General features: G+C 48.0%; 1 protein-coding gene across 2 annotated transcripts in view; it reads right to left on the bottom strand.

Annotated features, from left to right (window-relative positions):
- The window catches only part of LOC146869090 (E3 ubiquitin-protein ligase TRIM39-like), a 96,465-nt gene that overhangs the window by 14,033 nt on the left and 64,925 nt on the right, over nt 1-17,507 (bottom strand). For both annotated transcript variants that reach the window (XM_085599820.1, XM_085599796.1), the window contains one exon: nt 9,012-9,064. In XM_085599820.1, coding sequence (XP_085455946.1) covers nt 9,012-9,064 — 53 coding nt within the window. The remainder of the gene's footprint in view (nt 1-9,011; nt 9,065-17,507) is intronic.

The following is a 17,507-nucleotide window of genomic DNA, read 5'->3' on the forward strand; positions in this document are numbered from 1 at the left end:
ACCAAATGACCCAGGGTACACTTATTCTTCTAACGCGCATATGACTCATGCTAGACTGGAGTACATGTTTCTTGCAAATACGCTGATCTCGAAATATCATATAAAAAGCTACCGCGGGTACTATCAGACCATAACCCGTTGGTCCTCGATTTAGAATGGGAATTATCCAGGCCAAACTTAAGATCATGGACATTTGAGAGATCAATGCTACTAAATGAGGAATATTGTATTCACATGAGACAATGGATCCCAATGTTCGTGGAGGATAATACGGGGAGTACATCCATTGGGGTGGCTTGGGATGCTTTGAAAGCAGGTATTAGGGGAGAAACATTGAGGTATTCCTTAAATCCTAACAAATGTGCCAAGCAAACAATGAAGGCTCTTCAGGGTAATTTAGGGGAGGCAGAGAAAGGTTTGGTAAGGGCTGAGGGACGGGATCTGGAGGTAGAACAACGGCAGGTGGCGATCGCTAAAGCCACCATCACTGATATTCTGGCGGATAAAGTAATGAATAAAGCAACAACCCAAAAAGAAACAGTTTATGAATTTAGCAAGCAGATTGGTCACCATTTGGCATTTCGTACCAGGCAGCAAATAACATCTAACAGAATCCGAGACATTAATGACCATGTGCTAGGGCGGATTACCAACCCAGATTTAATTCTATACTTCTTCCCGTCACCTAAAAGGAATTGTAAATAAATTATTTGTACATATTTTCAATGGTTGACGGCCTCCGGGATCATGGCCTTTGGCTAAAATAGTGGTTTTCTGAAAAAAGATTAAATCTCCCTTACAATTGGGCTCCTACCATCCTATTACCTTGATTAACGACGACTCTAAAATCTATTCAAAGCTATTGGCCATCCGACTTGCGCCAATAATTCATAAGGTTATCTCGGAGCGCCAACATAGGTTTGTTCCCAGGAGATCTACAATTGACCATGTCCAGAGAGTTATCACACTATTTGATATCACCAATGTTGCAGGAGTCCCTATGACTCTTATCCAATTGAATGCAGAAAAAGCTTTTGATAGGGTCTCCTCCCAATGTCTATGGACGGCCATGTCTAGAATTGGTATTAGGGATGGTTTTATTCAAGCGGTCAAAACAATATACGTCGAACCATCAGCGGTAGAAATAGTGAATGGTACACTCTTTGAAAAAAAAATTATTTCCCGGGGGACCAGGCGGGTTGCCCGTGCTCCCCTCTTTTCTTTGCAGTGTGTATTGATCCTTTTATCCGCCGGTTAGAAAATAATGTGCTAAGACCGGCAATATGGTCAGAGAACAGGGCAACTAAGACCTTGGCCTAGGCAGACGATATTGTCCTTGTTACATCAGATCCATAATTCTGCCATAAAGGTAATCGAAGATGCGGCGGAGCGCTTCGGGCATATCTCTGGATATGCTCTGAATCAAGATAAGACGCAGCTGGTGCTTAATGATAAAGTCAAGATGATAGACAACATGTAGTCAAAAAGGCCACGTATTAGTATAACCTCCAGGTTGGATAATGTGGTCAAGGACAATATGGAGCCTCTAACGGAGAATACTAAAAAAGATCTCGCAAGGTTAAATATCCTACATTTATCCGTAGGGGGCAGGTGTAATGTGATAAAAATGCTCTTTTCCCCGAAATGTTTATATCTTTTTAGGGTCATCTGTTTAGAATTCACTCCTCAATGGTTTGAAGCAATAGAAAATATATTCTCCCAGTTTATAAGGGCATATTCGCGACCTCGCCGAGCCCTTAGGTTTCTCATCCTACCGAGGGACAGGGGGGGTTTGGCTCACCCGAACCTGAAACTATACTATTGGGCCTCCACACTGATATATAGTCGTGAGCTGCTCAGGACGAATGCAGGTTCCTGCTCCGTTTGAACTTATTTTGGGGGGAGAGACGGGAGGATGTTTTTGGCGACAACAATACGACCGTTATTACAAAGAAGTTTGCTTTAAAACTCTTTCTAGTGCCTTTACAGTATAGAGTGTTATACATAGAACCATGGGAATAGGTATATTGTATTAGATGACACAGAGTGGCAGATCTACTCCAAGGTATACAGTACTAGTCGGTACACCGCATTGGATGGTACAGTGTGACAGAGCTACGAGATGGTATACTGTATAAGTAAGTACACTGCATTAGATGGTACAGAGTGGCAGAGCTACTAGAAGTTATACTGTACTAGTAAGTACACTGTATCATAACGTACAGAGTGACAGAGCTACTTAAAGGTATACTGTACTAGTCAGTAGACTGCATTAGTTGGAATAGAGTAACTGACAGCTACTCTAAGGTATACTGTAGTAGTCAGTACACTATTTTAGATGAAATATAGTTCCAGAGCTACTAGAAGGTATAATTTACTAGTCAGTACACTGTATTGGATGTAATCGAGCAACAGAGCTACTAGAACATATACTGTACTAGTCAGTACACTGCATTAGATGGTACAGAGTGACAGAGCTACTGAAAGGCATACTGTAGTAGTCAGTAGACTGAATTAGATGGCACAGAATTACAGAGGTACTAGAAGGTATTCTGTACTTGTCAGTACACTGTATTAGATGGCACAGGGTAACAGAGCTTCTAGAAGATACACTGTACTAGTCAATACACTGTATTAGATGGTAAGGAGTGGCAGAGCTAGTCCAAGGTATACTGTCCTGATCAGTACACGGCATTAGATGGTACAGAGTGTCAGAGCTACTCGAAGGTCTACTGTACTAGTAAGTACACTATGTTCGATGGTACAGAGTGGTAGAGCTACCCCAAGGTATACTGTACTAGTCAGTACACTGCATTAGATCGTACAGAGTAAATTAGCTACTTCAATGTATACTGTACTAGAGAGCACACAGTATCAGATGGTGCAGAATGACAGAGCTTCTAGAGGGTACACTGTACTAGTTTAGTGGCCCAGGTAGACACCGTCCTTTAGGGATGCTTCGATTGGTTGGCATTAGTCGAATTAATGAGTGTAGATACAGAGGATATTCCAGGTGTAAGTCCGCAGCAAGTAAACTCATGCACAGATACCGCTCTGCACATCTTGCTGGTGGTCCCCGTGTCTTTTAGATTCCCACAGACTTTGCAGACAGCCTTCGGCTTTAGCTGTCCACAGACGCCGCCTCCTATTCCTACTAGACCTCAGCCAGGATTTGGGGGGTCACAGTTAAGGTTCTGATCAGAAGTGTTGTAGACGAAAGACATTTGGTTGTGACGTAAAGGCCGGAGAGCTGAGGTCCATCTCTTGGGATGTCCAATCTCAGGTCCATGTTCCCAGGGCCCCTGTCTAGCCTTAGGAATGTCTGAGAGGGAATAAACATTCCTACCGCAGGTCAGTGCAGCCGGAGAGAGGATCATTTTAATCTGATTAACTTCCAGCAGGGGCCGGTCCCAGGCCTGAGCTAAGCTCTAGTGAAGTCAAGACTACAGGGTTGTGTGGGAGGGTTTTCACGTTTTCCCAATAAATTTATTTAAAACTCCAAGTATTTAGGGAAATAAACCACTGTACTAATTTGGCAAAAAAATGAAGTTTCTGCCCAACTGGTATTCCAGGTGACAGTATTACCACATGCATTATGGCCATGTGCAGCATAACCACATGCAGCATAACCACATGCAGCATTACCACATGCAGCATTACCACATGCAGCATTACCACATGCAGCATTACCACATGCAGCATTACCACATGCAGCATTACCACATGCAGCATTACCACATGCAGCATTACCACATGCAGCATTACCACATGCAGCATTACCACATGCAGCATTACCACATGCAGCATTACCACATGCAGCATTACCACATGCAGCATTACCACATGCAGCATTACCACATGCAGCATTACCACATGCAGCATTACCACATGCAGTATTACCACATGCAGTATTACCACATGCAGTATTACCACATGCAGTATTACCACATGCAGTATTACCACATGCAGTATTACCACATGCAGTATTACCACATACAGTATTACCACATACAGTATTACCACATACAGTATTACCACATACAGTATTACCACATACAGTATTACCACATACAGTATTACCACATACAGTATTACCACATACAGTATTACCACATGCGGTTCCACTCAACCAGATATTACTGGGGACACATTCCACTTTGGCTGAAATTACAGAAATTGTAGCAGGAAAACGACAAATAGTGTTCAGGAATTATCTGCAGAAATCAGTGCAGCAGTCTCTACTGTTGTCTGGTGTTGTGTGTGTGCGTGCACGGCATGAGTGCATAGGTGCGTAATGTGACAGGCCTAATTTGCGAGTGCATGGTGTGAGTGTGGACTGTGAGGGAAGATCTCATGAATTATGAGCGTGCAATAGGTCAGTGTAGGGTCACAACCGAAGTCAGAGTAGATGCATGTGCTAGGTCAGTGTTGGTTTATGAGCTCGGTCAGTGTAGGTGCATGCACTAGGTCAGTGTAGGTGCATGCACTAGGTCAGTGTAGGTGCATGCACTAGGTCAGTGTAGGTGCACGCACTAGGTCAGTGTAGGTGCACGCACTAGGTCAGTGTAGGTGCACGCACTAGGTCAGTGTAGGTGCACGCACTAGGTCAGTGTAGGTGCACGCACTAGGTCAGTGTAGGTGCACGCACTAGGTCAGTGTAGGTGCACGCACTAGGTCAGTGTAGGTGCACGCACTAGGTCAGTGTAGGTGCACGCACTAGGTCAGTGTAGGTGCACGCACTAGGTCAGTGTAGGTGCACGCGCTAGGTCAGTGTAGGTGCACGCGCTAGGTCAGTGTAGGTGCACGCGCTAGGTCAGTGTAGGTGCACGCGCTAGGTCAGTGTAGGTGCACGCGCTAGGTCAGTGTAGGTGCACGCGCTAGGTCAGTGTAGGTGCACGCGCTAGGTCAGTGTAGGTGCACGCGCTAGGTCAGTGTAGGTGCATGCGCTAGGTCAGTGTAGGTGCATGCACTAGGTCAGTGTAGGTGCATGCACTAGGTCAGTGTAGGTGCATGCACTAGGTCAGTGTAGGTGCATGCACTAGGTCAGTGTAGGTGCATGCACTAGGTCAGTGTAGGTGCATGCACTAGGTCAGTGTAGGTGCATGCGCTAGGTCAGTGTAGGTGTATGCGCTAGGTCTGTGTAGGTGCATGCACTAACTAGGTCAGTGTAGGTGCATGTACTAGGTCAGAGTAGATGCTTGCGCTCGGATAGTGTGAGTGCATGCATTAAGTAGGTGCATGCACTAGGTCAGTGTAGGTGCATGCGCTAGGTCAGTGTAGGTGCATGCGCTAGGTCAGTGTAGGTGCAAGCACTACGTCAGTGTAGACACATGTGCTAAGTCAGTGTAGGTGCAAGCACTACGTCAGTGTAGACACATGTGCTAAGTCAGTGTAGGAGCATGCACTAGGTCAGTGTAGGTGCATGCACTAGGTCAGTGTAGGTGTATACGCTAGGTCAGTGTAGGTGTATGCGCTAGGTCAGTGTAGGTGCATGCGCTAGGTCAGTGTAGGTGCATGCGCTAGGTCAGTGTAGGTGCATGCGCTAGGTCAGTGTAGGTGCATGCGCTAGGTCAGTGTAGGTGCATGCGCTAGGTCAGTGTAGGTGCATGCGCTAGGTCAGTGTAGGTGCATGCGCTAGGTCAGTGTAGGTGCATGCGCTAGGTCAGTGTAGGTGCATGCACTAGGTCAGTGTAGGTGCATGTACTAGGTCAGAGTAGGTGCTTGCGCTCGGATAGTGTGAGTGCATGCATTAAGCAGGTGCAGATGCAGGCACTAGCTCAGTGTAGATGCATGTGTTAGGTCAGTGTAGTTGCATGAGCTGGTTCAGTGTAGATGCATGCACTAGGTCAGTGTAGATGCACACGCTAGGTCAGTGTAAGTTTATGCACTAGGTCAGAGTAGATGCTTGCACTAGGTTAGTGTGAATGCATGCATTAAGTAAGTGCAGGTGCATGCTCTAGGTCAGTGTAGGTGCATGCACTAGATTAGTGTAGGTGCATGCACTAGGTCAGAGTAGGTGAATGCTCTAGGTCAGTGTAGGTGCATGCACTAGGTCAGTGTAGGTGCATGCACCAGGTCAGTGTAGGTGCATGCACTAGGTCAGTGTAGGTGCATGCGCTACGTCAGTGTAGACACATGTGCTAAGTCAGTGTAGGAGCATGCACTAGGTCAGTGTAGGTGCATGCACTACGTCAGTGTAGACACATGTGCTAAGTCAGTGTAGGAGCATGCACTAGGTCAGTGTAGGTGCATGCACTAGGTCAGTGTAGATGCTTGCGCTAGGTTACTGTAGGTGCATGCATTAAGTAGGTGTAGATGCAGGCACTAGCTCAGTGTAGATGTATGCGTTAGGTCAGTGTAAGTGCATGTGCTAGGTTAGTGTGAGTGCATGTGCTAGGTCAATGTAGGTGCATGCACTAGGTTAGTGTAGACGCATGCGCTAAGTCTGTGTAGGTGCATGCACTAGGTCAGTGTAGGTGCATGCGCTAGGTCAGTGTAGGTGCATGCGCTAGGTCAGTGTAGGTGCATGCGCTAGGTCAGTGTAGGTGCATGCGCTAGGTCAGTGTAGGTGCATGCGCTAGGTCAGTGTAGGTGCATGCGCTAGGTCAGTGTAGGTGCATGCGCTAGGTCAGTGTAGGTGCATGTACTAGGTCAGTGTAGGTGCATGCACTAGGTCAGTGTAGGTGCATGTACTAGGTCAGAGTAGATGCTTGCGCTCGGATAATGTGAGTGCATGCATTAAGTAGGTGCAGATGCAGGCCCTAGCTCAGTGTAGATGCATGTGTTAGGTCAGTGTAGTTGCATGAGCTGGGTCAGTGTAGATGCATGCACTAGGTCAGTGTAAGTTTATGCACTAGGTCAGAGTAGATGCTTGCGCTAGGTTAGTGTGATTGCATGCATTAAGTAAGTGCAGGTGCATGCACTAGGTCAGTGTAGGTGCATGCGCTAGGTCAGTGTAGGTGCATGCGCTAGGTCAGTGTAGGTGCATGCGCTAGGTCAGTGTAGGTGCATGCACTACGTCAGTGTAGGTGCATGCACTACGTCAGTGTAGACACATGTGCTAAGTCAGTGTATGAGCATGCACTAGGTCAGTGTAGTTGCATGCACTAAGTCAGTGCAGATGCTTGCGCTAGGATAGTGTGAATGCATGCATTAAGTAGGTGCAAATGCAGGCACTAGCTCAGTGTAGATGCATGCGTTAGGTCAGTGTAGTTGCATGAGCTGGGTCTGTGTAGATGCTTGTGCTAGGTTAGTGCGGGTGCATGTGCCAGGTCAGTTTAGATGCATACGTTGGGTCCGTGTAGACGCTTGCGCTAGGTTAGTGTAAGTGAATGTGCTAGGTCAGTTTACATGCATGCATTGGGTCCATGTAGATGCATGCTCTAGGTTAGACTGGGTGCATGTGCCAGGTCAATTTAGATGCACGAGTTGGGTCCGTGTAGTTGCATGAGCTGGGTCCGTACAGATGCTTGCACTAGGTTAGTGTAAGTGCATGTGCCAGGTCAGTTTAGATGCATGCGTTGGGTCCGTGTAGATGCATGCGTTGGGTCAGTGTAGATGCATGCGTTGGGTCAGTGTAGATGCATGCGTTGGGTCAGTGTAGATGCATGCGTTGGGTCAGTGTAGATGCATGCGTTGGGTCAGTGTAGATGCATGCGTTGGGTCAGTGTAGATGCATGCGTTGGGTCAGTGTAGATACATACTCTTGGTCCCTGTTGGTGCTAAAACTCTGGGAAATAGAATGTTATGTGGTAAATACCAAATTTTGAGGTAATTTCCCATTCAATAGTCTCAGAATACTGCAGTAACTGAGTTGCTCGCAGTTGTCAAGCCTAGCAGTATCATTAATGTGAGGTGTGAAATTACCGCATCTGAATTTCCAATAAACTTAGCATGAATGTCCAAGGTGAAGAATGATTTAAGCAAAGGAAATGCGGCAGCACGTATACAGAATCGAGATAAGTAGAAATCTAGAAAAATCTGGAAAAGACAAAGTTTAGAGACACAAATCAAGTACCTGTACCCTGACGTGAGTGCACATTACCATAAAATGCCATACAATACCATACCAGCCCACTCGATACCATATCGCCATCCCATTCAATCCATTAGCACCATAACAAACTATCCCATACCACTATACCATATTATACAATGATCTCACCCTATAGTACACCACACCATACCATCATAACATTCCATAACATACCAGTCCACACCATCCCATCTGATCCCATCCCACCATAATATCCCATAACATACCATACATACCATACCATTCCGTAGCACACAACACTACACCACACCACACCACAACATACCACACCACACCATAACACACCACACCACACCATACCATAGCACATAGCACACCACACCATACCACACCACACCATAGCACGCCACACCATAGCACGTCACACCATACCATAGCCCACCACACCATACCATAGCCCACCACGCCATACCAAACGAAAGCCCACCACACCATACCATAGCACACCACATCATAGCACACCACACCATAGCACACCACACCATAGCACACCACACCATACATAGCCCACCACACCATCCCACAGCACACCACACCATCCCACAGCACACCACACCATCCCACAGCACACCACACCACACCACACCTAGCGCTGGGACACTCCCAGGTAGCCATGCGCTTTACAAATGCCCATTCATTCATTCATTCATTCATTCATTCATACCATAGCACATCATACCATAGCACACCACGCCACACCACACCATACCATAGAACATCACACCATCCCACAGCACACCACACCACACCATACCACACCTAGCGCTGGGACACTCCCAGGTAGCCATGCGCTTTACAAATGCCCTTTCATTCATTCATTCATACCATAGCACATCATACCATAGCACACCACGCCACACCACACCATAGCACACCACACCACACCATAGAACATCATACCATGTCACTTTCATGAACGGTAAAATTCAGAGCTAATCATCACAATGGTATTTACCTTTATAACTCTTCACCACCACCTCTGGGCTCTGAATCTTCACATTATTACACCTGTAATAACACACACATCATCTTTGTATTAAAGAACAATGACAGCTACAGGAACAAAGGATGAACATCACATAGGACCTGTAGTTGAAATACGATTCAGTATTAAGAGCAGCGCCTGCGGACTAGAGCTCAGTGTGAGTTACTGTTCATACACAACAGTCAAAGCTCTAACGATATCCAAAAGTACCTTTAACATCTTATGACAGGATGTAGGTGTTCTATGGCAGATGGCTCAGTGAGACAAGTGTGCTTTATATGATGCTATGGAGTGCCTCATTGTGGGTTTTCGAGGAGCGGCCGTTGGCTGAGTGAGGGGGGCGGTTGAGTAACAGGTTACATCTGCTCCTGGAGGAGTCTTGTGTATATACTTAATAAATGCCTTCCTACCTGAGGTCCACGTGAATTCCCGACAGCACCCACAACACAACATTGTCACATCCAATCTCTGCCAGTGTAAACCTTGTCACCATTCTCTACAACTAAGATATTGAAGAGCCTTAGTGGGATATATAAGGTAGATATGAACCCAGACCACTTAGTAATGAAAAACTGGTTGTAAAACAAAAACTCCCACGTCGTACAGAACAGCAGATTTTAGGCTGTAGGGGAAGGATCACAGAGGGAGAGATAAGGGAACAGGTGAGGAGGTCAGTAAAGGGAAAGCAGCAGAGCCAGACGGGATCACAGAGGGAGAGATAAGGAAACAGGTGAGGAGGCTCAGTAAAGGGAAAGCAGCAGGCCCAGACGGGATCACAGAGGGAGAGATAAGGGAACAGGTTAGGAGGGATAGTAAAGGGAAAGCAGCAGAGCCAGACGGGTTCACAGAGGGAGAGATAAGGGAACAGGTTAGGAGGCTCAGTAAAGGGAAAGCAGCAGAGTCAGACGGGATCACAGAGGGAGAGATAAGGGAACAGGTTAGGAGGCTCAGTAAAGGGAAAGCAGCTGGCCCAGACGGGATCACAGAGGGAGAGATAAGGGAACAGGTTAGGAGGCTCAGTAAAGGGAAAGCAGCAGAGTCAGACGGGATCACAGAGGGAGAGATAAGGGAACAGGTTAGGAGGCTTAGTAAAGGGAAAGCAGCAGGTCCAGGCGGGATCACAGAGGGAGAGATAAGGGAACAGGTTAGGAGGCTCAGTAAAGGGAAAGAAGCAGGCCCAGGAGGGATCAGAGGGGGAGATGAGGGGACAGGTGCAGAGGCTCAGTAAAGGGAAAGCAGCAGGCCCAGACGGGATCACTGAGGGAGAGATAAGGGAACAGGTTAGGAGGCTCAGTAAAGGGAAAGCAGCAGGCCCAGGCGGGATTCTGTCTCTGGGTATCTCATTTTAATGAGATCTCTCTGGAAGGCTGTTAAACTCCACCTTCCTAACATGAGGCACCTGTAGTTATGATCCTTAAGCCGGGTAAAGATGCTAGGTTAGTGGATTTCTACAGACCTATATCTTACTTGAACTGTGATTACAAAATGATTCCAGGAATCTTGGCTAAGAGGTTGTCAGATGTCCTTCAAAAGTTGCTCCATTTCGATCATAAGGGGTTTATACCTGGAAGGAAGCTGTGTGAATTAACCCAATGACATTGGTGCAAATGATATGGACGAGGCCTCTAATCTCCTGTTGAGAATCGCAAGAATTGATGCTGCTAAAGCATTTGATACGGTTGATTGGTTCCATCTTTGGGAGGCATTGCAGGATTATGGTTTCAGCAGCAATGTTACTGAAGTTGTGCAAATGCTATTTAAGGTGCGGGCAGCTAAGATTTTGGATGACGAACTTACAGCTTTGTTTCAGATATCCAGGGGAACTAGACAGCAGTGTCCTTTGTCGCCAGTTCTGTTCCGTGTATATATTAAGCCCTTTTCCCAGATGATTCGGCAGGATTAGACCATTCTTCCCTTTAAAGCTGCAGGGTTACCAACCAGACTAGCACTGCATGCTGATGACATAGTTCTGTGTGCATCGAAGCCAGAGCTCTGTGTTCCACAGCTTGAGATGTATGCCAGAGATTCTGGGAGTCTGTCAGGATATCTAATCAATAAGGGGAGGACAGAGATTATGACATGAGCTAAAGAGAAGGTAGGGCTTCAAACCAGAAACCAGATTAGGAATCCTGGGATCATCGTAACTCAGAGTTTGGAGGAAATACCGGATGTAAACTTAACTAAGGTATCCTTGTGAATTTGGAAAAATTCGATGCGGATATGACACATGATACATTTATTTATTTGAACAAAATCGCGTCCTTATTAACAAATTCACCCGATGTGAACGCCGCATCAACCTCGACTCGCAAATACATAGTCCGGCAAGCACTGAGACCTAGGCCCAAGGTTACTGATTGACAGGCCACAGGAGGGGTGGCACGTAGCCGGCAGACAAATGCATGGACGGGAAATCCGAGATCAATCCCACGGATTAGTGAAGAAACACTACAATTGTTAAGGGAGATTGGCCCCAATAAAGCGAGCATGGCTGGAGGGGGTACACGCGCTCCAAAAACAGCATAAAGTCAGATGCTACATGAGTTAGGAACATAGAGAAAATCACATCACAGAACACGCAGTGATCACGTGCTCCCCGTCCAGACATCTGGACACTTTAACCACTGGCCGCATTTTGTCCTTGCAAGGTCGAGGCCCACCTGGATTATCAATTAAAATTAATTTATGAATCTAGAGGGAGCAACTTACATTCCTCTCCCTACAAGGATCTCCAGAAACATTTTATTGCCTATAATGAATTGTATATAAGAACGCTACAGATTGATTGTAATTTGAGACATTCCTCAGACCCTGTGCCTGTAACTGTTCTCCCACCGCTATGTTTAATTAAACAAACTGTTCCTGTTTTGCCAAAGGTTTTTCAAAGGTATTTCATGTTCAAGCAACACCGTGATATAGATGCTCGCCTTACAAGATGGAGGGAAAATCTGCCCCTCGGTATCTATGGAGGGTGAACACCATTAAGATGCTGGTTCTTCCGAAGGTGATTGTCTTGTTTGACACTAAACCACTTCCTTTCCCCAAAAAGCTTTTGCAGAAATTGCAAGGGAGGGTCAGCAGCTTCATATGGGCATCCAGGGGAGCCAGGATCGCACAAAAGAAGGAGGAGACTGAAGCAAGGGAGGGTCGGAAGCTTCATATGGGCATCGAGGGGAGCCAGGATCTCATGAAAGATGCTCTGGAGGAGATTGAAGCAAGGGAGGGTCGGCAGCTTTATATGGGCATCCAGGGGAGCCAGGATCTCACTAAAGAAGCTGCGGAGGAGACCGAAGCAAGGGAGGGTCAGCAGCTTTATATGGGCATCCAGGGGAGCCAGGATCTCATGAAAGAAGCCCCAGGGAGGGTCGGCAGCTTTATACGGGCATCCAGGGGAGCCAGGATCTCATGAAAGAAGCGCCGGAGGAGACTGAAGCAAGGGAGGGTCGGCAGCTTCATATGGGCATCCAGGGGAGCCAGGATCTCATGAAAGAAGCCCCGGAGGAGACTGAAGCAAGGGTGGGTCGGCAGCTTCATATGGGCATCCAGGGGAGCCAGGATCTCATGAAAGAAGCCCCGGAGGAGACTGAAGCAAGGGAGGGTCGGCAGCTTCATATGGGCATCCAGGGGAGCCAGGATCTCATGAAAGAAGCCCCGGAGGAGACTGAAGCAAGGGAGGGTCGGCAGCTTCATATGGGCATCCAGGGGAGCCAGGATCTCATGAAAGAAGCCCCGGAGGAGACTGAAGCAAGGGAGGGTCGGCAGCTTCATATGGGCATCCAGGGGAGCCAGGATCTCATGAAAGGAGGAGGAGACTGAAGCAAGGGAGGGTCGGCAGCTTTATATGGGCGTCCAGGGGAGCCAGGATCACATGAAAGAAGCCCCGGAGGAGACTGAAGCAAGGGAGGGTCGGCAGCTTCATATGGGCATCCACGGGAGCCAGGATCTCATGAAAAAAGGTCAGGATGAGACTGAAGCAAGGGGGGCTCGCTCTTCCGAGTTTTGAATCCTATTGTTATCCTTTCCAGTTCAAGAATTCCTGGCTCTTGGCTGGCGAGCTAGATAATTCTCACATGGGTCAATTGTGTAGAGCTATGTTGAAGCATTTAAGCCTGAAAATGTTTTTTGTTTAAGACTGGGGACCCAAAGTTTTTAAACAAGATAGGTTAAAGGTACTCTTAACAATCCTGAGGGTGTGGGAATCCTTTAGGAGAATTCTCAGGATAGATTACAATGCGGACCTGGCACCAATTTGGGGCTCTCCTGGAACCCCCAAGTGACTTAAAGATAAACTTAGTTACCCTCTCCAGCATGGCAACCTTTCCATCTGGGGTGACATGACAAGCGCTCTCTAAACATTTTAAGCGGGGCTTTCGAAATGTAAATGCCTGCCGCTTTGTTGTTAGTGGTCATCCCAAACGTAGTCAGAGGTGAGCGGTTCGGTGCAGGAGGATTTTCTCAAGTGGGTGACGGCTAAGTAACAACCTAAAAAAAGAGGTTTCCCAGTGGTATTGGGTATTCATTTTGCAACAGATAAGAAAATGGGAAAAGGATCTTCTGGCGCTAGCTAAAGAGCAATTATAGCGAATATCTTTAAATCTGTTATACACTCTGATCAAACCAGTACCACTTAAAAAGAATCATTTGTTTACTCTCCATAGACCTTATTGGTCACCAACGAAGTTGGCTAAGATCACATAGGAACCATCAAAATATTAGAAGTGCGGTGACACAGAGGCGGATGATATACGCATGTTTGTGGACTGCCCGTTATTTGCCTTCTTCTGGTGGTATGTAAGTCAAGCGTTTTAAGAAATTAATGGCTGCGAAGTTAACGTAAGCCCCTGCCTGATCCGATTTGGGATGGACTTGTGCCCGTACTGGAACGAGTTAAACTTGGATCATGCCTCACTGATATTTTTTATGATATCGCTAGCAAGAACGGAAACCTGTAAGAAATAGATTACTCCCGACTCACCAAAGGTATCAGAATGGCTCAGATCTGTAAGAGATGTCAGTAGACTGGACTTGGAGCGCAAGTCGGCCTCAGTAGATGATTAGTGCCCCATACTACCTCTCTCTGCAGAGAGGAGAGGTCATGACACTATATGTAACCTCGAGGCACTGTTACTTCTTAGGATTCTTCTTTTCATCTTTGGCTCCGGCATCCATAGGATCTAGCTGTTCATTTAGCCTATGGTGGATTCATAGGATCAGCATGGCCATTCATTTTATTAATGATAGATAAGATGGGGGGGCGTGGCCAACAAGATGGCCGGGAGGCAGCACTAAAAGAGAGCTCCAGCCCAGACACAGGCATACTCCTTCCTCCTGCCGCCCCCTCGACTCTGAAAATCTTGAAACTGATCTACAGATAGGGCGGCACCAGGGGGCATGGAAATAGTGACACCCCGGAGCTGTCTGCAACGCGCTGATGCACAAACCGAGGAGAGGCCTACAAGTCACTACCTCTCTGCTGGAGACCACCTTGCCTGCCGAAGCTGTGGGGAGAACCTGGGGAGCTGCCGAAAGGAGGTGAACGGAGTGTGGGTGGTAAAGTGGGATGGCTGATACCCCGATAGTGGTGGGGCCGGCCTGCTGACAGAACCTGCAGCCTGTAACGGAGCCCCGTCACGCCTCTGCTCTTGGTGACTGCCTCGCCACGGAGAGACCCCCCAACATGGTGGCTGCATTGATTTACTCCCCTCCTGAGGCCGAGTGCGAGAGAGACTGTGACTGCTGATCCCCTGGACATTGCAGGCACTCCTACATGCCGTGGTGGAGATGAGCCGTGACAACGGTGCGCCCTGGTTGATGCAAGGGGCCCTCGGTAGGATGCTGGGGACGGATCCAGTGGTGGCCCTGGTGGACCCATGGTGCTTGAGGAGGAGCTTTTCTGTGGACTCCCCCCTCCCCCACCCCCCCTCCAGGTGCTGTGCAAGGGTATGCCTGCAGGGTATAATAAATGTGGCTGCACACACAAGCGAGAGGCTGCCAGCAATTGTTTATTCGCCCCACCCCGGGATTGATGGTCGTGCAGAGGAGCGAGAGGAGACTAGCAGTCAGCCTTGCCAGCGTGGAGGTGAACTGGACTGGACGTGAACCCACACTCTTGGTGGCCGGTCCCATTGACTGGTGAGTGGGCTGTGTGACTTGCAACCTGCCTTTGATCCTGACATTCTCCTCCTGTAGGATTGTCGCTGTTAACTAGCTCTGAACTAGGAGCATGGCCTCCACAGTCACATGAGTGCCTGGTGCGATCCCTGCACAGGCATCTGAACACCGGACCCTGGATTTGAATCAGAGCTGCAGGTGACACCAGGAGGTGGGAACTCTGTATCCTCTGTGCTGCTGCTCCGCGCTGCTAATCCTGGAGTCCCTCACACAGCTTACCAGTGGAGAATTGGACTGGTACCACTGGTGGCATTCATTCTAAACACACAAGGTGTGGGGAGCGACCACAACTGCAGCGCTTCCACCAGAAATCCTGGAGATATTGAGGGAGAGAAAGTTGCAGGTCCTCGAAGTGGCATGGGTAAGGACAAACTGCGCAGGGGCAGCAAGCAGACAAAGATTGACCAGTTCACGGTACAGGGAGCGGGTACCACCACATCAGTCTCTTGAAGAGGTGATACAACCTGCAATGGAGCCCTCGGGGCCCAGATTCCGGCAGCAATTGAAGCCTCAGGCCAAAACCGAAGCCATGGCCATAGACATGAACCTCCTCCGCACTGACCTTCGCACGGTAGCGGAGCAATCAGTGGAAACGGAGACACAGGTCACGGAAGTGCAGGGGGAGATCTCCACATTGAAGGTGACGGTGGCCGCCCAGGCGGTCTGCTTGAGTCGATTGGAGGCACGGATGGAATATGTGGAGGGCTGGTCCTGCAGATGTAACCTATGATTTATGGGATTCCCCGAGGGCGCCGGAGGTAACGTCCCAGAGACATTCATGGAAGACTGGAACAAGACGGCACTCACAAACGTGACACTATTTCTTGTGGTGGAAAGGGCCTACAAGTCATTGGTCCCACCGCCGCAACCAGGAGCTCGAACCCGAAGCATAATAGGAAAATTTCTCAACTACAGAGAACGAGATAAACTACTATGAGGGGTTCGGACCCATGGAGACCCGATATTTGTAAATAGCAGTATACGAATATTCCCAGACTATACAAGAGCTGTCCAATTGCAATGGCAGTCCTTTAGTGTCAAACAAAAGCTAAGAATGATTGGCTTGAAGTATATGTCGTCTTATCCTGCCAAACTGCAGGTGCTGCGGGATGGACGTTCTCATTTTATCATAATGCCAGAGAACACTTGGGACTGGCTGGAGGTCCATAGTGCTGAATGTCAGCCTTCGACATCTACGGGACGGGCTCGGGATTCACTGTGGCACGGAGAAGGAGCCTCGGCTACTCCAAGGAGACAAAGCCAACGTAGACGCCGTTCCAGATCTGCTGCGAGAACGGTGGTGCAATCTGATGGTACTCTGGACCTAGCAAAACAATGACAGGAGTGAGAAGCAGCCAGGGCCCTAGTTGAGGCAGTTACTTCTGCTGCTTCCTCAAGCACAGAATCGGATCTGTTGGGGACTCACGAACACCCGAGCGAGCAGATGGTCGAATATGGACACATATTTATGGACCACACTGAAGGTGCTGTAGAATGATGTTGCACTTGCCCCTGGCGTGACAGGTATGAGCAGGGCTGGAGGGGGAATGCCACCCAGTAGTACGACGGGACTGATTAGTCTGTTTGTTGAGGCTCCCCCTGGGATACTCAGTCATTGTTGTATGGACTTTAAGTGAGGTGTGATAAGATGAGGTGGTGGCACTGATAGAGGTCCCGGGTCATTCACCCGCCAAGCTGCCAACCCTCCCCTTTTCACCTGGCTCTATTATACTTTACTTCTTGTTTTTCTCCCATACCTTCTCCTGTTTCTACTTTTCTGTGGTGTGACTGATTCCCTGACTACCAGTGTGAGTACCTCAGGGTATTAGGGAGCGGAACTGCAGATTGCGCCGCCCTCTGACTGTTTTCTGCCCCTAAGATATAATACCAGTTTATACCCAATAGAGGGATTGTATATACACTGTAGTTCAATTGAGACTGATTTTGGGTGGGTGGAAGTAGCATTATGTGTGGGAGGACAGTAGCTAAGTTGAAAGGTGTTTACCCAGGTGGTATAATGGGAGTTGCATATGGTTTGGGGTTATTATCGTTGTTGAAGCATCAGTTGTGTGTCTGAGGGTGGTGGGGGTTTGGGAATGGTGTGGGGAGGTGTGTCTGCGGAGGAGGAGAACGAGGGGGGGTGGGATGTTACGAGATGGGTGAAATTTTAAATTTGCCACATGGAATGTGAGGGGTCTAAACTCCTTCGTGAAACGGTATAGAACACACATCTATCTTAGGAGGATTGGAGTTCATTTAGCTCTCCTCCGAGATACACATTTGTTGGAGAAAGAA

Source organism: Triturus cristatus, chromosome 1_1 (genome assembly GCF_964204655.1).
Source record: "Triturus cristatus chromosome 1_1, aTriCri1.1, whole genome shotgun sequence".
NCBI classification, from domain to species: Eukaryota; Metazoa; Chordata; class Amphibia; order Caudata; family Salamandridae; genus Triturus; species Triturus cristatus.